The following is a 25,116-nucleotide window of genomic DNA, read 5'->3' on the forward strand; positions in this document are numbered from 1 at the left end:
AAAAAGTAACAGAAGAATCCCAGAGAATCAGAGAAATATTAGAACATAACATTTAAACTGGACTTAAAAGGCCTCTCATAAATGAGGGCTCCAGATGTTGACAGAAGAGCTTGTGGTTTACAGAGAATAACCAAGGATCAGTGTACAACTCATAGAAATTTCCTCCTGGCCGAGTTTATTGGCAGCTGACGGAAGGCAAGTCTTTCAGATTTGGCTTTTCAGTGGCAGCTAAATTGACTTGCTCTAGTAGCAGATCATTTTAGCTGCTCTTGACAGTAGAAATCTTTGCCAGTTTTAAGAACATAGGAACTGCCAAATCGGCTCAGACTGGGGGTCCATTTCACCCACTATCCCATCTCCAATTGTGGCCAGTAGCAGATGGTTCAGATTCAAGAAACGCCAAAGAAGGCAGTTATGGAATAATTTACTCATAAGGAAAAATTATATTCCAAACCCCCATCAGCTAGATAACTGGCCAGTGTCCTGACACATAAGAGTTTGCATTCCTTCCAAATTTCTGGCTTTTTTTGTTTTATTTTAATTCATACTAATGCAACTCTGTTATGTTCTCATTATCCAAAATATCGGATCCTTTTTCAAAGTAGGCTGAGCTCCTGGCCTCAAGGCTCTCCTGTGGCAGTGAGTTCCACAAGCTAACTGGTGTATACAAAAGTGTTATTAGTTTCAAATGTGCTACCTTTCAAGCTCAGAGACTGTCTCCTTGTCCTTGTATGACGAAAGTGTGACTAAGAGTTCCTGCTCTGCTCTGCTCTCTCTATACCGGGCACGATGGTACGGACCCCCCTAACGCGCCCCGTTACTCGCCTCCCCGCATGCAGTGCCAGTCTCTTCAATCACAGCCTCCTCCCGCCCCTCATCGCCCAGCTCGGGCGCTGGCTGCTGCCGCTGCTCCGCGGGTGGCCAGAGCTGCGCGCACTGTACAATCTGTCACGACTCTCCCCGCTTTACAGCGCCTCCCGCACTGGGCCCGCGCGCCCGACTCCCCAGTCAGAGCTTTCAGCGGGGCACATCTCGTGCCTGTCAATCAACGCGGCCCGCCCTGTGTGGCTGCGTGCCCCTCCCTAGCGGGGCTGCTGGGATTGGCAGAGGGAGGGGGGCGGGGCAAGGAGAGGTCCCTGGAGGGGGCGATTGCCGGGTGTGACGCTAATGCGTTTCCCTCCGCGCGGAACCTGAGTTGTGCGGGTCTGTTTCCAGACGGAGTTTCAAATCATGACCCCTCCACCACCCCGCGACGGCGGCTGGCGTCCTGGAGACGGACGGAGGCCGGGAAGGAGCAACGCGCGGTGGGGAGATGCTGAGCCCCGAGCGCCTGTCCCTGCCGGGGCCCGAGTACTTGGGTAAGGGCAGCGGAGGCGGGAGGCTGGGCAGTTTGGGGGCGGGGCTCTGAGCCCGCTGCGGAGCCTGTGCGAGGGGCAGTGAGCGCGGCTGCTCCTACAGCCTCTGCCCCATGTGTTAGGGGCGCTGGCGGGGAATTGGCCTCCTGGGCACAGGCCCCACGGGAACCTCACTGTCGGTGCCTCTGGGCAGGGCTCCCTTTGCCCCTGCGATTGTCTCTAGCCAGGCCTTTTTCAGCCTTGTCTTCAGCGCTCGGTTCCCAGGGACCTGGCACGGTGGTGCTGGGTGTCAGAAGCGGGCAGGGGGCTGCCAAGGGAGTCTTTGTTCTGGGGTTTTGTTTTGTGGCTTCCTAGTTGGAGGGGCCCAGGTAAGGCGACCTCAACTGTCAGTCACTTTATGTTTGGGAAAATAACTTTCTAGCCTGGAAAGTGAATAAGGAAGTGTTGTTTACACCTTCTCATAACACAAGAGTTAGGGGTCACCAAATGAAATTAGTAGGCAGCAGGTTTAAAACAAACAAACAAAAGGAAGTATTGCTTCAAACAACATGCAGTCAACTTGTGGAACTCCTTGCCAGAGGCTGTTGTGAAGGCCAAGACTATAACAGGATTCAAAAAAGAACTAGTTAAATTCATGGAGGATAGGTCCATCAATGGCTATTAGCAGGGTTGGGCAGGTGATGATTCTGTTTTTCTAAAAGCTGAGAATAGGTAACAGGGATGGATCACATGATGATTACCTATTCTGGTCATTCCCTTTGGGGCACCTGGGATTGGCCACTGTCGGAAGACAGGATCTGGATTAGATGGACCTTTGGTTTAACCCGTATGGCTGATCTTATGTTATGTTTGTGTTTTTGATATGTATAAATGACGGTACTATTATGAGTAATCCCCCAAGGTTTGTTTGATAGTCACAGCTTTCTCTCCAGTTAACCATGTGTTTTGTTTTTTTCATACCAGTGTCCTGTTGGGGTTTTTTTTTTTTAAATATGTAAGAAATGACCAGTGAAAGGAGACTGTGGCGTTTGCAAGCTGAGTGGAGGTGTAACTGGTATTTTTCTAAAGGTCCATCTTGTCCTCCAAGGCTAGAGTCCTTGACTTGCTCCCTGGTGCCTACTGCCTCCATCCTGGGAAGAGAACTCCACTGGTGTGGGAGTGGGGGGGTATTTGAAGCATATAGGTTTTGTGTTTTTTTTAATGGAAGTGGACTCTAGATAAGTAGATGGGCGCTCTGTCTCCTTTTCTTGAGTGTTCTTTGAAACCAGTGGTGCTCAAGTATCAAAGTTTTTTTTTATCCATGTACTATATTCACTTTTTGGGTGACAAGATTGCGTAACAGAAGGTTTTATTGCTGGGAAAGAAAAACAACCAGTTTCTATTGATCTATCAGGGAAGAGTCAGGCAACACCATGTTGTGGTTCTGGTCATATTTTGTTTGTTTTTAAAAGTATGTACATTTCATAGCCCTTGGGTGTAGCCCTTGGGTTACTGGCAGGATGCTGCTGCAAGCCACAGTTAAGGAAAGTGTGGTCTCCCCTTCTCTAAATTCAGTTATTTATTTTGTAGGGTAAGTACCAAATGTTTTTTACTGCTTTCATACTGTGACAAGGTGGAACATAAAATCCACACAGCCTATTGTATTTCTTTATCTACTCTGCATACAGATTCCCTTCCTTTGCTCATTGTTGATTCAGGTGTCTCCACATTGAAGTGGGAGCTGCAGGAGCTGGCAGACATGGCTTGAAAGAAACTTTCATCCACCACTGAAATGAAACTCAGTAACATTCTTCAGTGATTCTCCCTTTGTCAAATATAACAGAGATTACAAATCTCCTGCAGCAATGCTCTAAGGAACTGCTTTTTCTCTTTCCCCAGCTGTGGGTGTTGGTCCTTTCTAGACTGAGCCTAGTATGATCTGTGGTACTGCTTAGTGTTTCATTGGACTAAACAGCAAAGGGTTCTGGCATCAGTGTGTTGAATGAAAGTAACTTTGGTAAAAATAAAGTCAATGTATGACTTCACTTAATGATTAGAGAGAAGCTGGGATGAGAAGGACAAAAGGAGGTTGGAAAATGTTGCCTAATGTTTGAATCTCTTACGACTTTTACATTCAAAACTCCTTGGCTTGCTGCCCTCAGATGGTTAGGGCTGTTCTGAAGTCAGGGTAACTTGTGTATAAGTAGCTAGTGTGCTTGTTTGTCCAGAGTACAGCGGCTTCTTTTATACAAAAGGGCAAGAATCAGTGTGATTTTGTTTTGACCTCTGGACCCATCATCATATTCCCAGCCCTGGCAAGTCACAAGGTATTGGTCCTTAACATCACAATCTTGCATTTAAAAAAAACAAACTGCGCCCCACTCCTAACCACCAGTGTGCCAAACATTCGCAAAGTATGGATTGAATTCTATCCCTAGCAGTTCCCAAGGTAGCAACTGCTAAAATTGTGGTGGAACTGAACTGAGAGGAAAGTAGGATGGTAATTTTGAGGACTTGAAATCATATATGCTGCCTTGTGAATACCCAAGGCTTGGTAAAAGCATAAAAATTGCCTTATTGGATTGGAGAATCTTGGTCCATCTAGTACAGTATCATGTTTGCAACAGTGGACAGTACCAGATGCTTTTGAAGAAGATACAAGAAACTCTGTGTAGGCAGATGTGGGATAATCTACATCCCTCTCCCGCTGGATTAATCTCTTTTTAACCCCTAATAGTAAGAGATGGATTTAACCCCTGAAATATGAAGTTTTATAGCCTTTCCAAAACTTTTTTTTTAGTATTTTCTTTCATAATTCCATGTTCTTGTTACCCATATAATTATCTAGTCCTTCATTGAATCCTGCAAATTTCTTGGCCTCAACAATTTTTTGTGGCTGCGCGTTTCAAAACTGATAAAGGAAATACTTTTTCACACAATATATAATTAGACTTTGAATGTGCCACCTTTTAGTTTGACCGTCCCTTTGCTTTTTGTATTATGCAAGAGGATGAATAGAAGTTCCCGATGTATGTTCTAAACACTATTCATTAGTTTTGTATGCTTTACCTTGTCCTTTCTTATTTGTTTTTTCTCTAAAGTGAATAGTTCCAGTCTTTTCAATCTTTTTTCATATGAAGTGTTTTCCATGTCCCTAATTGTTCTCATTGTTAGTCTCTGAACTCCCTCTAAAATGGCAGTAGTGTTTTTGAGCTATGGTGACCAATACCGAAAACAGTATTCCCAATGAGGCTGCTCTGTTGATTTTATATAAAAGTATTATGTTTTCCATAGTAAACACTAAACTATTCCTTTTGTACCCTAACATTTTGTGTGTTTTTTGACCACAACTATGCACTGAGCAGAAATCTTTGTCTACAGCAATGCACGAGTCTTTTCCCTGTCTAATTATAGTTAATTTAGAAACCTGTAAGGTGAATGAGTAGCTCTAGTTTTTCTCTCCAATGTATATTACTTGGTATTTATCAACATTTAATTTCTTCTGCCGTTGTATTACCCGTTCACTTTGCTTGGTTATGTCCTTTTGAAGTTCCTCACAGTCCTCTTTGCAGTTGATTAACCTAAATAATTTTGTCTTCTCCAGATTTTGCCAGCTAACTCCCTTTTCTGGATTTTTAATATCTATAAATAATAGATTAATAGAGTTTAAAGACAAAAGGGACCATTAGGTCCTCTAATCTGACCTCCTTTATATCACATGCTATTACAGACCCAACTGGGAGAAATGTAATGGGCCCAGTAATTTGTGTTTGGCTAAAGCATATCTTCCAGAAGGCATCCGATCTTGATTAGAAGATCTCAAGAGCTGGAGAATCTACCACTTCCATTGGTAGTTTGTTTCAGTGGCTAAAAATATATGCCTAACTTCTAAGTTAATTTTTGTCTAGCTTCAGAGTTCAATCACTGGTTCTTGTGTTTTTCTCCACTAAATTAGTTCTTTAGTACTGGATATTTTCTTCCTTTGAAGGCGTTTATACACTGTAATCAAGTCACCTCTCAGTCTTCTTTCTGATTGACCTCTTTAAGTCTCTCACTGTAAGGCATCTTTTGTATCCCACAGATAATTTTTGTGGCACTTCTGCACCATACCCAGTTTTTGAACATCTTCTTTTTTAAGATGTTGACACCAGAACTGTACGCGGTATTCTAGTTATCGTTTCACAGATGCCGTATAAAGGGATAAAATCACTCCCCACTCAGCACTCTCCTGTTTATACAACCAATGATCTCTTTAGCCCTTTATGCCATAGCATTGCACAGAGTGCGCGTTGTTTCTTGTCCTATGACCCCTAAATCCTTTTCACATAAATGCTTTCCAGATACAGACCCCATTCTGTAGATATGACCTCAAACCTTATTCCTAGATGTCTATCTTTGCCTTTGACTGCATTAAAACACATTTTGTTTGAATGGGCCCAATTTTCTGTCATCTTCATTATTTATCACTCTGCCAGCCAGTCTTTATGACATCTGCAAATTTTATCAGTGATGATTTTAAATTTACTTCCAGATTGTTGATGAAAATGTTGAGTAGCACTGGGCCTAGTACCAGTCCTTGCAGAATCCCATTAGAAGCACTTCCATTCTATGATGATTCCCCATTCTTTTGAGATCTGTCTGCTATCCAGTTCTTAACCCATTTAATATGTGCTCTATTTACATTGTGTAGTTGTAATTATTTAATCAGAAAGGTATGTGTTACTAAGTCAAATGCCCTACAAAAGTCTAAATAATACTTCTGCACAGTTACTTTTATCAACCAAATTTGTAATCTCCTCAAATAATAAGTCTTGTTTTGAAAAGATCTGTTTTGCATAACATAATTTTGACGTGCATTAATTATATTTCTAACCTTTAATTCTTTATCAATTGAATCCAGTCTCAGCTTTTCCATTATTTTGCATGGGTTTGATGTCAGAGTAGAATATTTATAGTTGACCCAGGCCTTATCTTATTGAATTTGTCCAAATGTATTAGCACTTGTATTTAGCTCTGTTAACCTAATTTACAAAGTAGTGTGCCCCCACTCAAAAAAAAGTCTTTAATTCCTCGGTTTAACTATACATTATTGGCACTCGAGGACCAAATATGGCTGGCCCAGTACTTCGGTTCAATATAGCTTTCAGTACTTAGTTATTTCAGTCCTATTGGCTGTGCACTTAAGCACAGATAGATGTGTTTCTCAGGCAGCATACCTTACCTTACTTCAATTGTGTGCCATAAATTGTTTGGTGGTTGGTGTTTTTTTTTTTGTTTGTTTTTTGTTTTTTTGGGAGGGGGATCTTCTGATATAGTTCTCCTTCCTTTCAAAGGTTTAATGCTGCAGGAGAACCCTCTCTTCAGCCAAAGAGATATGGATGTAGCTCCTACAACCTGTGTCCATCATCTGGAGGGATTCACTAGAGCAGGGGTAGTCAGTTATTTTTGTTAAGGTCCACATTTCTTGGTCAAGGTCCAGATTCCAGAGAAAATAATAAAAAGTAAATAAAAATATTTCAGGGTCTGTTCAAAAGCGTCTGGCAGTCTGGATTTGCCCTGTGGCCTGCCTATTGACTACCCCTGCACTAGAATGATGTGTGGTGCTTCCTCTCTTTAGGGTATTCACATGTTATCTCTGCAGCATTTGGAGCCTCCTCAGGTCTAGGAGGAAGTGACTGCACACTGATTCCTGCTCACATGGAAGCTCATTGTGCCCTGAAGCCAGTTTGCTGGTTGGTCACTTTGCTTTTGTCTCATTTCAGCATTTTTTCAATGTAAGCCCTTCTGGTGGGGATTTATAATTCTACTCCAAAGAGGTGTTCTGAGATGAAACTTGAATAACAGATTTTTTAAGAGTTAGCAGACTTCAATTAATTTTTTTAATGAGCTAGTGATTGTTGGACAAATGTAGTCAAGAAAATTAATAATAGTTTCAAAACACTAAATAACTAGTTTTTTATATTAAAAATGGGGGGGTAGGAGGGAAGGTGTAAGAATAGGGTTACCATATTTGAACTTTCAAAAAAGAGGACACTCCATGGGGCCAGGGTAGCCCTGCCCCCTATCCACTCCCTACCACTTCCCGCCCCCTGACTGCCCCCCACAGAACTCCCAACCCATCCAACCCCACTGCTCCTTGTCCCCTGATCTTTTCCTCTGGGACCCTTTTCCCCTAACTGCCCCCTGGGTCCCCACCCCCATCTAAGCCTCTCTTCTCCTTGTCCATGACTTCCCCCTCCTGAGACCCCCCACCCTAACTGCCCCCCAGGACCCTACCCCCTACCTGTCCCCTGACTGCCCCAACTCCAACCCACACCCCAGCCCCCTGAGAGCCCCCCCAAGGAACCCCCAACCCATTCAGCCCCCCTGCTCCCTGTCCTCTGACTGCCCCCCAGGATCCCCTGCCCCTTCTTCAACCCCCCCAGCCCTTTTACTGGGCCGCTCAGACCAGCGTGTCTGGCTCCACGCAGAGCCAGACATGCTGCCCGCTCCCCCGTGCAGTGCACAACCCCCATCCCCCAAGCGCTGCCAGTGTGGTGCACTGAAGCTGCAGGGGAGGGAGAAGCAGGGGAGGGGCTCTGCCTGCTGGAGGCCCCATCTGGCTGAATCCGGTCCAGCCGCTCTGTCAGCCGTGCCGCACTCTGCTTTGGAAGGGAAATCCTGGACCTTTTTAGATTTTTACAAAGTCCTCCCAGACGGCTATTTAAAACCCCCAAATCTGGACATGTCCGGGCTAATCCAGACGTATAGTAACACTATGTAAGAATCAATACTTAGCCCTTTAAGAGGCACTTGAAAATGAATGAGTACTTAAAAAAACCCCCACAATTATTCTGAAATTACCAAATATGCTTTTCACAAAAGATATTAATGAGTTTTGTTTGCCTAGTAGAAACCTAATATAAGTAAACAACGCTTTAGCAAGCACTTTTGAGCCTTTTTTTCTTTTTTTTACACTGACTTAGCTGTGTAAAAGCCTGATTCTTTAGAGAAGATAACCTTTCTCCATCCCTATTGTGTGTTTCAGGGTCTTGTTAATACCATTATCTGGTTGTGAGATTACAGGTAATTGTGGTTAAAAACAAACAAGATTAGGTTTCTCTAATCTCATTCAATAGTCTGTGTTGCTCCAGAAAGTCCTATCAGGTGTTCTTTGAGGAGAATCTGAGATCAGCCTGCTCTCTGCTTTTTTCTCATCTGGGATAGGCAAGCTGCCTTTAAGCCTCCCACTGCAAACAAAAGTCTGACAGGTCAAATGAGTGTCCAGTGCAGCATTATGTGCCATGTCTTTTTGGTGTCTCAATGTTTTTTCATATTGAAAATTATTCTATGATGTCCATCTCGTGATAATAGCAGTACAGTTTAAATGTATATTTTAAACATGGCCGCCCAGAGGATTCAGGGGGCCCGGGGCAAAGCAATTTTAGGGGCCCCTTCCATTAAAAACAAGTTGCAGTACTATAGAATACTATATTCTCTGGGGGGCCCTGCAGGACCTAGGGCAAATTGCCCTACTTGCTCCCCTCTCTGTGCGGCCCTGATTCTAAAGAGAAGTCTAGCTGCTCAGAGTTACTTTCTATTTAACAAACAGAAATTAGGCATTTGATAGAAATAAAAGTGATTGGAAATATAGAGTATTCAGTAAAAACAACCAGGAGCTGCAGATGTTAAAGCTCTCGCTTCAGTGATGGTGATGTTGTGTAGAGGAGCAGGGGAGGCCAGAGCTCAATTAATGGGGATGGGTTTAAACTAGGAAGATGAGGCTTTTGTTTAAGTGCATGTGAGTCTGTGATGAATTTTATAACAAGCAGGACATTTTTAAAAACTGGATCCTGCCGTCAGTGAGAAGCAATTTGAAGTTGTGGATGAGGTCCTTTGGGTGTAGTTAACATTCTGTAGGACTGAGACTCTGGGAAACCACAGAGGAGGTAACTATAGTCTGAATAAGTCCCTTCCAACCCTGACTTCTATGGTTCTGTGACTGATCGTTGTTTAATATTCTTTGTTTATAGCTGATAACGCATATCTCAAAGTCTGAGGAAAATGATTAGGCATTTAGAATATTGTCCATGGCAGCTTCAAACTGTAGTGGAAGGCACTCTTCTATTATAAAAGAGATTTAATGGATTATAGCACTTTGTGATATATATCCATTTTCCCACCCCCAAAGCTCTTTCCCTTCACCCTTAGCCAACTGCAGGCATGTGAGAACATGAACCCTGTGCCAGGGAGAATCTGCACCTTGTAAAACATGGCCCAGTTTAGTGCTAGACACACAGACCTCTCATGACAGAGCAGCGGTGAGAAAAGAGAACCAAGAAGTGACGAGGAGCGAGAATCTTTCTACTCTTGGCATCCAGAGAGCTGCCAGACTCTTGCAGTACTGAAACACTTTTTTCAGGGGGAAACTGCAGTTATGTGGAGTGTTTTCTGACAGCCATGGCCCCACCTCCCTTCTACACAGTCTTTGAAGTATTTGTTTGGGGGATGTAGACATAATTATTTTCTTTAACTGAAATATTTAGTTAATTATATTTGTGTTACAGAAGCAACTAGACAGCTCAAACAAGATTGAGACCAATTGTACTATTCGTGGTATAAACACATAATAAAAGATGGTTCCTGCCTGGAAGAGCTCACATTCTATATAGAAAAGAAAGACAAAGAGTGGGAGAAAGGGAAATATTATCCCCATTTTACAGATAATGGAGCTGAAATGCAGAGTACGTGACTTGCCCAACGTTACATAAGAAGTCTGTGACGGAGTTAGGAATTGAATCTGGGTCTCTTGAGTCCCAGTCCAATGCTTTAATCACAAAGCCATCTTTCATCTCAGAGCTGTGGTTGTATTACTGGAACCACCATCCCAGCTGGAAAGGTTTGAAGAGAACCTTAAATATAGCTGCTACCATAAGGTCAGGATAAGTGGATGGAAATAGTTCTTTATTTTCAGAATGAGAAAGATGTTTGCATTTCAGTAGGCAGTTCTTTCCCTGTGCCTGCCCTATCTTCTTACTCATCCTTTTGTACAGAAATATGAGATCTGGAGAGTAATGGAGCTCTTGCATTACAATTTGAATCTGAATAGATAGGAGACAGGCACACTTGAAATATGTTATTAGAACGCCGTTCTCTATAACATTGTGGTAGCAAACGCCACAAACGAAGCAGAAATAACAGCCAAATAGATGTTCCTCAACTTAGAGCATGTGAACATCAATATGACTATCATGCTTGTGTGCGTTAAATATGTGAATGACAATAAGAGGAATCTTTCTGTCATCTTGATAAAGTAAAACAAGAAATCTTCCCATGAGAAGGTAAGCCCAATTTGCTGCTCTTCCCATGTTCTAGTTATGCTGTTACAAGCCTGGTGTCTTGGCTTTTTTGCTTCCTGCACCACTGCTGGAATTCTGGAGCAGGCAAAGCCAAAAAGAACCTGACTCTGGAATTACTCTGCTTTGTTAGACAACTATTTAGCTTACTTTATTACTAAGGCTCCCATCATCTTAGTTCTGCCTCTGCTTTTCAAATCCTGTCCCTGTGCAACATAGTAAAAAGAAAAATACCATCCCACCTTTTAATTCAGTGAGTTTGGCATTACCTCTCTCTAGGGACCAATGTCTGAGAGGGAATTTGCTCTTAAAGGACCACGATCCCCTTAAAATTCATATGTTTGTATGAAAATTATTTACTTTCCATTGCTACTTCTAACATTTAAGGTTACTATAAATGAAAGAGGTTAAAAGAAAATATTTCTGTTTTTCAACCCATTTGTTTATACCTTTAACTGCACTTCGTTTAGAGTCCCTTGTTCTGTTTCCTTTGCATGATCAGTGACTTTCCCTTTTTGTGCTGGATTTCCACACAGCAATGTGGAAGGAATTTTTTTAAAATAAGAAAACGTAATTGGCTAAATTTTATGATGACTGTGTCTGTTTTAAAAATAAACCACCCCGAGCTAGTTAATATAGAAAGCTGGATAGTAATTTTGTCTGATTGTATGAATCAGTGTCATTAATGAGGCAGTTCAGTACTCTACATTACAGGAGTACAAATTAGGGTGAGTATTATCTGTGATTGTAAAAGTGAGGGACTGGATAGCATGGAGTCGCCAGTGTCAATTAATAATACAGGCAGGCTTTCTGCAAGTTTAAACCATAACTTTTCCAATGCATGCCAAATTGTGCCTGCTGCCTGTATCCACCCCTGACCCCTCGTATTCCTTGCTCTTTTGAGGAAAACTGTTAGTTTTGTCAAATCACGCACTGGCTTTGCCATCTAGACAGACATTTTTCTGGGTCTAGTTTGAGACGTTAAAACTTATGTGATGTACAAGTGATTTCAGATCTCTAGGGCTGAACAGTGGATGCGTTAATCCATTGTACCAGTAAGCATCCCCTCCAGTTTATTCTTCTGGCAGGTATTTAAGTGCGTAGTCTTCATAATGTGCTGCTTCCGAAGGGAATGGACTAATATTGATCATGCTTTGACATAGCAGTGCACTTCAGAGGAGTCTCATCCCTGCCTGCTGCTGTGCTACTGTCACATCAGAGGTGTAATACCTGTTGAAGAGCATTAGACACTAAACTAAGAAGACACAGAGGCCAATCTGTGTGCAGGTTTGGAATAGAGTAAATGCTGTACTGTAATCGTTATGCTGTCTTATTGTAAGAGTGTTTGTTCTCAGTAGTTCTCAAGACCAAGAAATGTTTTGATTCTTAATTTAGACTGTTTGTCCCAAGTGCTTTTGAAATCGTAAGTGTTAAAAATATTTCACTGTTGGATTGTGTAGCCTTTCAGTACATCTCCCTGAGCAGCCGCAGCACATGCCATGCATTGTAATGTTATCTTTGCTATGACCCCTTGTACTGACACATTGTGCCACATGGTAGGGGAACTTTGTTCCTTAACAGTAAATGATATTACTATTAATAAAGAAATTACTACATCAAAAAAATCATGCAGGGCTCTGAGTGGTGCGAGCAATGTGGACAGTGGTTTAGCTTTTGGTTTAAGGCTTGTCTGTCTTGTTTAGGCTGCTCTATAGTGATGTTTAAAGTGGTTAAAAGAATATCTTGGAATGATCTACTGATGTTGAAGAACTACAGAGACAAACTCAGTTTATAAAAATGGATGATTTAAAAATCAAACACAAAAATCCCCAACTTTTTTTATTTAAATTGGATTTTTGTATGTAAATTAAAAACATTTTTTTTAAAAATAGACCTATTTAAAATTAAATTTTAAAATAAACTATGTTCAGGTCTAAACTTACTATAAACAATGAAAATTAAATACAAAAACTATTAAGCTGCACGTTTGCCCAATTTTAAAGAATGTCAAACCGTTGAAATGGTAGAAGTTACTGGATAGTTTGTAGAAGTGCTAAACCAGTTTTTGACAGCAGTAGCCTATTATGCAGGTAGAGAAGGAAAAAATTTTCATTTCTTCAGTGACTAGTTTGTTAAAAGTGAAGAAACCAATTGTCAGTTGAAAAAGCAGAAGTTTGTATTGAATTCTTTGCTTTCTCCTTCTAGTCTATGAAAAAAACAGGCATGAAAGGGTGAGATCTACTAGTTCTAAAATCTTGAAAGACATACTGACCAGAAACAATCAGCTCAATTCACTAACTATACTACACTGTAAATCAGTGGTTCTTCACCTTTGCTGCAGCCTGCACCCCTTTGGTTCTCAAAAATATGTTCTCGCATCCCTTGTAAAAAATCGTTGAAATAGGTCAATTCTTTCAACCTAGATATATCATAACTATAGAATGAAAGAGAGAGAATTCTATATTTATTTTAATTTTGCAGTTAAAATTTAACACAGTAATGGTTAAATGTATAATGTTAATAAATACATAGGAGTGATGAAACAAAGTAGTTGTACTTACGTGCCTGTGCTTAATTTGTGTTTTCGATTATTTACCTTCTAAAAAAATCTGGCAAAGGGCATCTTACACTACGAGTGGGTGTGTGCACTCCAGGTTAAAAACTACTGCTGTAAATAAATAAATCAGTTAGTTTTAAATACAAAATGTTTTGATAAACTTTTTCTTCTGTATCCAGCATTTTTTAGGTAGTTTTATTTAATAAAAAAATTAAAATGCTGATTTTGTACATTTTCATTCTATTTAAATTTCCATCCAAATAGAGCTTAACATAAATCACAAGTAAAAAACTAATAATCATCTAGAAAATAAGAAATGCACCAGTCACCATTTTCTAACATAACACAAAATATAAAAATTAAGAATCTGAATAAAATTAAATTAAGCTATATATTTGCTTAAATGTGTATAGGCATAGTGTATTATTCTTGTTGCTAACCAGAAATACCCAGTGTGACGGGTTGGATCACAGAAACCCCCCTGGGAGCTGCCAACTGATGTGCCAAGACTACCTCTGCTCCTGTTTTCCCTGCCAGCTCAGGACCGCAGCACCCTACCTTGCTGAGCCAGACACTCCTGTCTGCTCCAGCAAAGACCCAGGGTCTGAATTACTTGCCCCAAAGCTGCAAGTTTACCTGAAAACAGCTCACAGAAGTGTGCTTGCTTTAGCACTCAGGGTACGTCTACACTATAGGATTATTCCGATTTTACATAAACAGGTTTTGTAAAACAGATTGTATAAAGTCGAGTGCACACGGCCACACGAAGCACATTAATTCGGCGGTGTGCGTCCATGTACCGAGGCTAGCGTCGATTTCCGGAGCGTTGCACTGTGGGTAGCTTATCCCATAGTTGCCCGCAGTTTTCCCCGCCCCTTGGAATTTAGCTGGGTTGAGATTCCAGCTGCCTGATGGGGCAAAAAATGTCGCGGGTGGTTCTGGATACAGCCTCACCCGTCCCTCCGTGAAAGCAGCAGACAACTGTGGCGCCTTTTTTCCTGGTGAACTGTGCAAACGCCATAACACAGCAAGCAGGAACCTGCTCAATCAAGAACCGCAATAGTGGGACGTTGTAGACACCTCGCGCATTCTCGTGCAGTCTATCTGAACCAGGACCTGCAAAGCCAGGGAGGAGGAGGCGGCTACGGCAGAGCGACGACAAGAGTGATGAGGACATGGACACAGAATTCTAAAACGTGGCCCCAGCGCTTTGGAGATCCTGCTGGTAATGGGGCAGGTTCTAGTCATTGAACTGATTTGGGCCCAAGAAACAAGCACAGACTGGTGGGACTGCATAGTTTTGCAGGTTTGGGACGATTCCCAGTGGCTGGAAATTTTTCACATGCGTAAGGGCACTTTCATGAACCTGACTTGCTTTCCCCTGCCCTGAAACGCCATAATACCCAAGATAAGAGCAGCCCTCCACGTTGAGAAGCGAGTGGTGCTAGCCTCTGGAAGCTGCCAATGCCAGACGCTACCGGTCAGTTGGGAATCAATTTGGAGTGGAAAATCTTCTGCGGGGGCTGCCTGTGATGCAGTAGGCAAAGCAATCATTAAGTTGCCGCTACGAGGTTGTGACTCTGGGAAACGTGCAGGTCATAGTGGATGCTTTGCTGGCAATAGGATTCCTAACTGTGGGGGGCGACAGATTGGAACCCATATCCCTATCTTGGCACCGGAGCACCAGGGCACCCGGTACGTAAACCGCAAGGGGTACTTTTCAATGATGCTTCAAGCACTGGTGGAATCACAAGGGCGTTTCACCAACATCCACATGGGATGGCCAGGCAGGGTTCATGGACGCTTGCGTCTTCAGGAACACTACTCTGTTTAAATGCTGCAGCAAGGGAATTACTCCCAACCAGAAAAATAACAGCTGGGGATGTTGAAATGCCTGTAGTTATTCTGGGTGACCCAGCCTACCCCTTGATGCCATGGCTTATGAAGCCATACACAGGCAGCCTGGTCAGTTGTCAGGAGCATTCAACTACAGACTGAGCAAGTGCAGAATGGTGGTAAAATGTGCATTTTGCCATTTAAAGGCGCTGGGCCACATTACTGACTCGCTCAGACCTCAGCCAAACCATATCCCCTTTGTTATTGCTGCTTGGCTGTGCCTCACAGTCTCTGTGGGAGTAAGGGGAGACCTTTATGGCGGGGTGGGAGGCTGAGGCAAATCACCTGGCCGCTGATACGCGCAACCAGACACCAGGGTATTAAAAGAGCACACCAGGAAGCGGTGCGCATCAGAGAAGCTTTGAAAACAGTTTCATCTGGCCAGGGTAGGTGTGACTGTGTTTTCCCGTGATGAACTCCCCTTGATTGACTCATTCCCTGTAGAACCACCTCCCCTTAGATTACAGTCTTGACTTAAGGAAATAAAGTCACTATTGTTAAAATCATATATTCTTTATTAAAAAGTCATATAAAAAGAGGAGAGAACTGACAAGTTATCCCGGTGTGGTTTGGGGAGGAGGATAGGAGGGAAGGAAAAGACCACTAAAAATTTTCAAAGTAATAGACAGCCTTTTGGTTGAGCTGTCCCATGGGGGGTGGAGTGGGCGGGTGCACAAAGCCTTCCCCACGCATTCTATATACATCTGGGTGAGGAAGATATGCAACATAGTGAGTGGTGAGGGTGGGCTGGCAGTGGCACTCTGTGCCCGGCTGCTGTTCCTGAAGCTCCACCAGACGTCTAAGTAGTCAGTTTGATCGTGCAGCAGCCGCAGCGTTGCATCCCACCACTCTGATCTTCCTGCCTACACCTCTGATCTTCCTGCCGCCACCTCTCATCTCGAGTTGCTCTCCCTCTCCCATGTTGTCCTCCCGTCCTCCGACGTTCACTGGCTCTTTCTTGTAATTTGATAGCACGTCCTTCCTTCATTCAGATTAGCTCTTTCATTGCGGGTACTTCCATGATTTCCGAGAACATTTAGTCTCGCGTCTTTTTTTTCCTCTGCTTATCTGAGAGAGCCATTCGGGATGGAGTAGGAAGCTTGAAAATTTGCAGCTGTATATAGAGGTAAAAAAGGGAGAGAAGTATTTTAAAGATACATTTTGCACGAACAGTGGTTAAACTCTTCACAAGTGAACAACATTATTCACCTAACATAGCACATGTGATTTCCACTACAGGGTCGCATTTGCATCTTAATATTGAGTGCCTGTGGCTCTGGTGTTAGAGATCTGACAGACGCAGGTCTGGGCAGCAGAATCAGCTTGCATGCAGCCATGGTAAACCATTGTCTTTCGGCTTCTGCAGCCTTCATATACACAGTGCCCTCCTTTCCCAAATACAAGCAAACTCCATTCAGTGCTGCTTCTTTCCTGTTAACGTGCACAGCAGAAACCACGCCCCCATCCAATTCTCTGGGATGATCGCTTTACCCTCCCCCCACGTGTGGCTGGTAGCAAGGAAGATCCCTGCTAGCCAAACTCAAAAAAGCTCAGCGCCATTCCCCCTTCCCCCCCCACCCCTGTTTGGCTACCTGCAAGGAAGGATTTCTTTTAGCAACAGGCAAACAGGCCCAGTAGGAATGGCCATCTCTATCCCTTATTAAATTCCGGAATTTCAATCAGGTTCACGATGAACGATATCACTTCTCCTGAAGGATAACACAGCGAGATAAAGAACGGATTGTTTGCTTGATGCAGCATCATCGGGACCATAACGCAGCTAGGCTTTGGTCATTAATGATACCAGATTACTTGCTACATGCATGGCGTGTCAAGTGCCAACCATGGTGATGGAATAAGGCTGCCTTGCCCAGAAACCTTCTGCAAAGGCTTTGGAGTACCTCCAGTAGAGCTTCATGGAGATGTCCCTGGAGGATTTCCGCTCCATCCCCAGACATGTTAAAACTTCCCAAATAACTGACTGGCCGGAATGCATCCAAGTCCTCAGGACCAATCAATCATTAAACACTTTTAACATGTTTTATATGGACAAGGTACACTCACCAGAGTTGCTTCCATGGCTTCATGAGTCGCTACTGCTTGGGAGGGCTGGGAGGGTAATCCGTCAGGGTGAGAAGAAGCTCCTGCTGTTGGGAGAATGGGATGCTGTGGTGCCTCTGGCAAAGCTCGTCCTCCTCTTCTTCCTCGTCATCTTCCCGTTAGCAGAATTCTCAGCCAGGCTGAGATACCACCCCCACCTTGGAATCCACTGGACAGGGGTGGGTAGTGGTGGCGGACCCCCAGAATTGCATGCAGCTCAGCAGAGAAGCGGCATGTTTTCGGCTGCCCGGACCTTTGTTTGCTTCTTTGGTTTTCTGGTAGGCTGTCTGAGCTCCTTAACTTTCACTCTGCACTGCACTGGAGTCCCTGGTGTGGCCTTTCTCCATCATGGCCTTGAAATTTTTTCAAATGTTTTTTATTTCGTCTTTGGAACGGAGTTCTGTTAGCACACAGAATCTCTCCCCATATAGCGATCACAATGGAACCTTTTTCGATTCTCAGGAGACTGCATGTTACTTGTGCTGATGAGCTCTGCGGTGGTCACCTGCTAGTGAGCTCTCCACGCTGGGCAAACAGGAAAGGAAATTCAGAAGTTCGCGGGGCTTTTCCTGTCTACCTGGCCAGTGCATCCAAGTTCAGATTGCTGTCCAGAGTGGTCACAGTGGTGCATTGTGGGATACCGCCTGGAGGCCAATACCGTCGATTTGCGGCCACACTAACCCTAATCCGATATTGTAATACCGATTTCAGTGCTACTCCTCTCGTCGGGGAGGAGTACAGAAACCGGTTTAAAGAGCCCTTTATATTGATAAAGGGCCTTGTTGTGTGGACAGGTACAGCATTAAATCGGTGTAACTCTGCTAAAATCGGTATAAACGCTTAGCGTAGACCAGGCCTTAGATGCCCAACTCTAAATGGGGTCTAAACCCAAATAAATCTGTTTTACCCTGTATAAAGCTTATGCAGAGTAAACTCATAAATTGTTCGCCCTCTATAACACTGATAGAGAGAGATGCACAGTTGTTTACTCTGAGTTAATTAATAAGTAAAAAGTGATTTTATTAAGTACAGAAAATAGGATTTAAGTGGTTCCAAGTAGTAACAGACTGAACAAAGTAAGTCACCAAGCAAAATAAAATAAAATGCACAAATCTATGTCTAATAAAACTGAATACAGATAATCTCACCCTCAGAGATGCTTCAGTAATTTTTTTTTCCCTCAGACTGGACATCTTCCAGGCCTGAGCACAATTCTTTCCCCTGGTACAGCTCTTGTTCCAGCTCAGCTGGTAGCTCGGGGATTCTTCATGATGGCTCTCCTCTCTGTTCTGTTCCACCCTTTTATATATCTTTTGCATAAGGCGGGAATCCTTTGTCTTATTCTGGGTTTCCACCCCCGCTCACTGGAAAAGCACCAGCTTAAAGATGGATTCCAGTTCATGTGACATGATCACGTGTCACTGTAAAGACACCAAGCCTTCATTCCCCTCAGCCTGACTCACAGGAAGGCTTGCTTGCAAACAGAGCCCCAGTTAATTGTCCTGGTTGATTGGAGCCATTAAGATTCCAAACCACCATTAATAGTCCACATTTTGCATAATTACAATAGGCCCTCAGAGTTATATTTCATATTTCTAGTCCCAGGTACAATAGTGGTACAGTTATACAAATAGGATGATCACACTTAATAGACTATAAGCTTTGTAATGATACCTTACAAGAGACCTTTTTCATGACCATCAAAGAGTCCTGTGACACCTTATAGACTAACAGACGTTTTAGAGCATGAGCTTTCGTGGGTGAATACCCACTTCGTTGGATGCATGTAGTGGAAATCTTCAGGGGCAGGTGTGTGTATAATATATATACTTCTAATATATGCAAGGAAGAAACAGGCTAGAGATAACGAGGTAGCTCATCAGGGAGAATGAGCGGCTCGTCCTATCGCTGGCAGCTGAGTTTTGGCGTGATAAATACCAAGGAGAGAGAGACATAACGAGGGTTCTTTTAGATAGTCACTTGGCAAATAGCACATTATTCAATTTATGCTAGAAGCCCCATATTGTTCGATATGTCTGTAGATACATCTGCAAAGTTACAGACTGTGCTGTTTCGTAAATGGTGTCAACAAACACATATTAATTGGTGTATCGCACAAAGAACCTGAGAAAGACTTCAGTATGGCTCTGAACAAACAGCTAAAAGCTACTTTCTGACATTACGCACATTAGTCTTGTGTTCCCTGAACATATTTATTAATAATAAATTAGTTCGCCTTAGAGAGACCAGATGTGCTAAGGGGATCAATCTTAAAGATTCTCAGACATTAAAAGAATGAGTGTGAATCAAAGGGAGGTTGAAGTGTTCTCCCTACAGGTTTGTATATTGCATTCCTAATATTGATTGTGTCCAGGCGTATTGTTTATTGCTCTTTTTCGAGTTTGAAATTCACGACAATAGAGAGACAATAGAGAGTCGAACAACTTTTGTGCGAGTCCACATACGATGTCACATAAGAACGCGAAGTAGCGAAATTGGTGCAACATGAATCTCGGGCATAACATTTGATGTTCGGTGTTAATTATTATTTTACCTTGCGGTTGGGAAAGTGCAGGATCCCTGATAACTTGGCGGTCCATTAATGAAGAAGAAAGGACTAGAGACATATGAGATGTTAACTTTGAGGTCCACCTGTGTAAATCGCGTTAGACACACAGCCTTGCGAGGTACGAATGACAGCAATCTGTGGGCAAGAGTTGCGGCTCAATAGGCATCGAAAACAGTTGCTTGCTGATATGGTGACTGTTCGTGTCAGTGGTGAATGTTATCAATAAAACTTGTCTAGAGCTACTGCTGGTTACGAAGGATGAAATTATTTTAGTAAAAGAACAGAATCAGAACCTCTGAAACAAGTGAAGTATGCCAAGAATGGTATGACAATCTTTCCCTTCCAACCATGCAGAACAGTTACAAACTGGCGTGAAATATGCTTCAGAGTTTGCTCGAGGTGGCAAAGGCCAGTCCTCGCCCACAGGCTTTGATAAAGTGTGGGATCCAATTGTCCCAAGAAAATGGGTGTAGATCCCCGGATGAATCATTGGTAGGGGTTTAGCTGGAGTGACTGTAGTAAGAGTAGCCACAGGAAGGATCCATAGTGGGTTTCTTTCTTGGGTTGGTTGCCTGCTAGTAGGACTGCTTCTGAGGTATATGACATGTGTCTCATGTGATTGCTGTTTCATATTCTCTTGTGCGGTGATTGTAGTTTTGAGAATATGCTTAGCAGTGGAATTTTTACGGTGTTGGTTCTCTGTCATGAACGAGGTCTGAGCAGATGCTGTTGTACCAATGCTTGGCTGTAAGACGATGGAGTTCGTAATGGTGTGCACCGGGATGGAAAACCTGGACGGCAAAGAAGACGGTGAGGACATTCGAGTTCGGTATAAGCGATCTCGGGTTCGCGGTAGGTAGAAAGAGGTATTTAAATGTGACCATCGCTTCATTATTGCACCACGTTGTCTAGGATGGACGCTCCCATGATGAATTGCCAGCTGCAGGTTGATGGCCTGGGGACTGGCCAATCTGGTTGAATCGTGGTGAACTTCCAGGAGTGCTCCTTCTCCATGGGTCCCAGATGATGATAGTTTTTTCACAGGGTGTAAGCATAGAGTAGAGAGGGGCGTGAGTGACGCATGAGCGATGACAGTTGTCCACGGTCAGCCTAATAATGTTGTGCATAAGTTGTAGTGGGTCCGGCGGGTTCTCACAGCGGGATGCCACTCTGGAGGGTAGTATGATTTGTCATCAAATTTAAATACGTTTGTGGTGTAGGAAGCATAAAGGCACAGTAGAGCACAGCAACCATTTGTGCATGGTATGAGCATCATCAAAGGATACGTTTCTGCACAGCGTTTTCACCATCTGTGTGTGAGAGGGAAACGATTTGGTGTAGAGCGCCTTCTACAATAGTCATGGATGGGTCTAGGATGGTGTTTTCTGGAAGGGCAGGTTCAACCAAATCAGCATTGTACTTTCCAATTCAGAGAAATCGTCGGATGTCACGGAAGGATCAGGCGGGAAGTGCGGTGGTCATAAGGGTCTGCGTAATAGAGTCTAACAAATCAACAGGATTGGTTCAAGTGAGAGTACCAATGCCATGAGGATTAGTAGGGGTGATCCAGGGCATTTCTGGTTTGTGGATCTTGGGTCAGCAGCCATAGACAACTGGTCGGCGCAAGGTAATTGTTTGATGTTGTCCAGTGTTAGTTAGGGAGTGCTTTTTGAGTAGATGGTGCAGTTTTAGTATTATTCCTCAATGGGATCTGAGGGAAGTGGCCTGTAGAATTTGGTGATATAGACGTAGAGTTGTCTCGCGACTCTCCTTTCTTGAGGGGTTATGCTACCTAATCTAAATGTCATAATTTTAAAGAGAATTTCGAAAGAGACCTCCAACATAAGTTAAGACCCATTCCTGTGTATAATGATGTTTCAGGGGAGTTAGCATCTGAGAAATGGAGGATGGCATGCAGATAGCGATGCATGCTCATGACGTTGACGAGGTGAACCGTCAGGACAAAGCGACTATTGATTTTATCCACACAAATTCACACATGTAATGATGAAAAATGTGCAAAAGAGAGCAAGATTCTTAGTATGATTGTGCGAATCAAGAAAGGTCAAAACATGCATATGCACTCGAGAGACAACTTATCATCCTCCATGAATATAAGTGACAGTTCTAGGCTGAGCCTCGTTATTCTTGATCAAACTAGTATGCCGGCCAGACAGAGTTTTTTACACCTTTGACCACATGAGCAGAGCCTGAAAATCTCTAACGTGTGTGTGAGGGAAATGAAAGAGAAGTGCAGACGTGGTGACAAGGAAAGAATGATTAAATGAAACGGACTCTCTAGAGTGGAGTTGTCGTCCTCTGCGTCGCGAATGGTACCAAAGTGTGTTGGCAAGGCTCCTCCAATCCCCCACACATCTCCTATTCATTATGGCTTTATTTTCGTATTTAAAATCTGTTAGAGATTTTAGTTTTTCTATTTAGCTAAACATACTTATACTAAGTTTTCCCTTGGACAGACAACAATCGGCTCTTATAATTCGTAAAAGGAAACCTTGTATTATGATAAAACATTAAAAGTGAAGGTTAAATCTGTTTCCTAAACCCGCATCTGCCAAAAGTCTTCACATTCTGGATTGTGAAGCGAAGCGCCACGCCTTGAAGGAAAACTACAAAGCTCAATACTGGCTGCATAGAAGAGTTTTAATTTGTGAAAGAATCTCCCTCTAGCTATGACAGTTAATTTAAAATACCTTGTTTCTCCAGAAATGCAGAATTTTGTTGTAATATGAATCTCTGTTTCTGATTTATAGAAACTTGACTAACAAGAACGACACTCTGTGCCATTATGATGTCAGCCCTGCATAACAGTATACGATCTTACGAGTGGGACTCCACCGCACTAGGACAAGTTCAGCAGCACAACTACTCACTCGACCAACACGCGACCATCCACCGTGGGGGTGCGCACACAGGGGCCGAAAACAGAAAAGAGAGGACCCCGAGAAATGCCCACGACTTTTCAACACACACCTTCCTGGCGAGTGGTGTGGATGATAGATTGAACACACATCGCACTGGGTGGCGTTGGGGTAACCAAGTACGATACCGAGTCATGAAGAGTTAAGAGACTTACAGTCTCCCTAAACGCCCTTTATCCGTGTTCGTAGAGACGGTGAATGAAGGTTAATGAGATCTCCTGTCATATTTTTAGTGAAGTCCGTCTACATCATCTTCCATATTAGTCTCCCATAAAGGATGATAATCATATTAAAGCAGATTATCGTTGTATCCTGTTTTGCTGTATAGGCAATGCTGGTACGAGGTGATCAGAAGAGGGATTGATAGAGTGAAGACCAAATATGTATGACCTCTCACGTGTCGGGAGAGAGATAGTTTACCCCCCACCCCAGGATAGCAGTAAGATGATTTACTTTAGATGATTTATCATACGCATATTTGCATTTGAAACCAAGGAAGACGATATAGTTCATGGTCCTCTTAGCCTATAGATGGCTAAGTCCCATCTGGCCCTAACAACACTAAAGCACTGCAAGGTACAATCGCATCTGTTCTATACCCCTCCGACAAGAACATCAAAATCTACCACAAGCATTAATAAATGACCTGCACAAGGAGTAAGAAACAGATCAAGCAGAGCTGAAATATAAGAATACAAAACCACAGAAAGAAGACCAACAGAACTACCACTGCGCATACAGCAAAAACCCTCTACTATTTAATAGATATATAACCGAGACAATAGAATCCCACTAATAAAGAATAGATAACAGAGACAGAATGACCACACCCGAGCAAACCTGAAGCATATATCTCACACCATATGTAATCACGTCTTCTACACTCAGAACCAATCCAATGCCAACCAACTCTTGAATAGCCAACTCTGGCCCACATATCTAAGACCAGCGCAAGACCAAACAAGGACCTAACCACGATCACCCCACCAATCACCTGTTTCATATACTCACTTCCACCAATGTGAATATACCATCATAAGCCAGCGAATGCCACCACTGCTATGTACAATTTGGCCAACACTGCTACAGTCCTCTTCGGAAAAGGATAAATGACACAAAATCAGAATATTAGGAATGAGCAATTATCAAAAACTCGTAGGAAGAACACTTCACCTCCACTCTGGATCACACCATAGGCTAGAATCTTAAGATCGCCCATCCTGCAGCAAAAACATCAGGACTAGACTCAAAGCGAAACGGGAGCTCAGTTATGTCTCAAAGTTGACACACATCTCAGCTCAGGATTAAACAAAAGCTGAGAATGCGCTTGTCCACTACTAAAAACGAGTTTCTCTGCCGTGGGTTTTTCACAACTCTCCAGCATCGCTAGAAGAGGCTATCCTCCTGATCTGAACTAACCTCGAGTAACAAACTAATCTGTCCTGCTTCCTTCTTGCATAGAATCCTTCCCCTGGAGATTTCACTACAATGGCATCGAACGCAAGGAGGTATTCACCCACGAAAGCTCATGCTCCAAAACGTCTGTTAGTCTATAAGGTGCCACAGGATTCTTTGCTGCTTTTACAGATGCAGACTAACACAGCTACCCCTCTGATACTTTTGCATGACGCATATTCCAATTACATTATATTCAGTTATTACCATATTTTTATAAACCCATATAGACTGCAGCGTCATTCCCAATTTAGTGTTAAGGCTGTAATTAATTGCAAATCAACATGTTTTGATGGATAACAACTGACACGATTGAACCTTTTTTTTTTTTTTTAGGAAAATAACTAAAAAGTACAAATCAAAAACACAATTAAAATTTATTATTTACAACAATATTTCATGCTTTTGGTGATTTAAATAATGGTTAAAATTGCATCAATTTTTAAACCAATCCATCTTGAAAACAGTTCTGTTCATAATCTGTAAAATATATGCATGCATGCTCCTATTGCTGTGGCTCTTCTTTGTGATAGTGCAACAGAGCCTTGTTATGCTCTCAGCAGTTTGTTCTAAAATGTGGCTTATCTAAGCATTGCTTCCTAGTTATATGTTCTCCTACCCCTAGTTTATTTTGGACATATTTATCTATTTAAAGGTCCACTTTGCAGTACTTCTAACATTAACTAACTCCCTATAGTTTAAACAGAAAGAAAAGTTGCTCTATAGTCTTACTCTGCATCAAATATTTATATTCTCAACACTTCAGTTAATAATGTGGCAAATAATGAACAAAGATCAGTCTGATGATCCAGTGTAGCTCACTCCTGACTTTCAGCTTCCCTTGCTGTGCTGTAGTGGTGGACTCCCTGCCAAGAAAGTTCTGTGTCTCCTTCGTTTACCTTGATATTTTTTATTTTGTTTGAGAACAGGG

General features: G+C 42.7%; 1 protein-coding gene across 3 annotated transcripts in view; it reads left to right on the forward strand.

Annotated features, from left to right (window-relative positions):
- The first annotated feature begins 1,195 nt into the window (after window positions 1-1,195).
- CSTPP1 (centriolar satellite-associated tubulin polyglutamylase complex regulator 1) overlaps window positions 1,196-25,116 on the forward strand; it is a 147,149-nt gene continuing 123,228 nt past the window's right edge. For 2 of the 3 annotated variants that reach the window (XR_004373941.2, XM_032782182.2), the window contains exon 1: window positions 1,228-1,358. Coding sequence is in view for 2 of the 3 variants with exons in the window: in XM_032782182.2 (XP_032638073.1) it covers window positions 1,313-1,358 (46 nt within the window). In the remaining variant the exon portion in view is untranslated. Of the gene's footprint in view, window positions 1,359-25,116 lie in introns of all 3 variants that reach the window. The other variant, XM_032782183.2, reaches the window with a different exon arrangement.

The sequence above is a fragment of the Chelonoidis abingdonii genome, chromosome 4 (genome assembly GCF_003597395.2).
Source record: "Chelonoidis abingdonii isolate Lonesome George chromosome 4, CheloAbing_2.0, whole genome shotgun sequence".
Lineage (NCBI taxonomy): Eukaryota > Metazoa > Chordata > Testudines > Testudinidae > Chelonoidis > Chelonoidis abingdonii.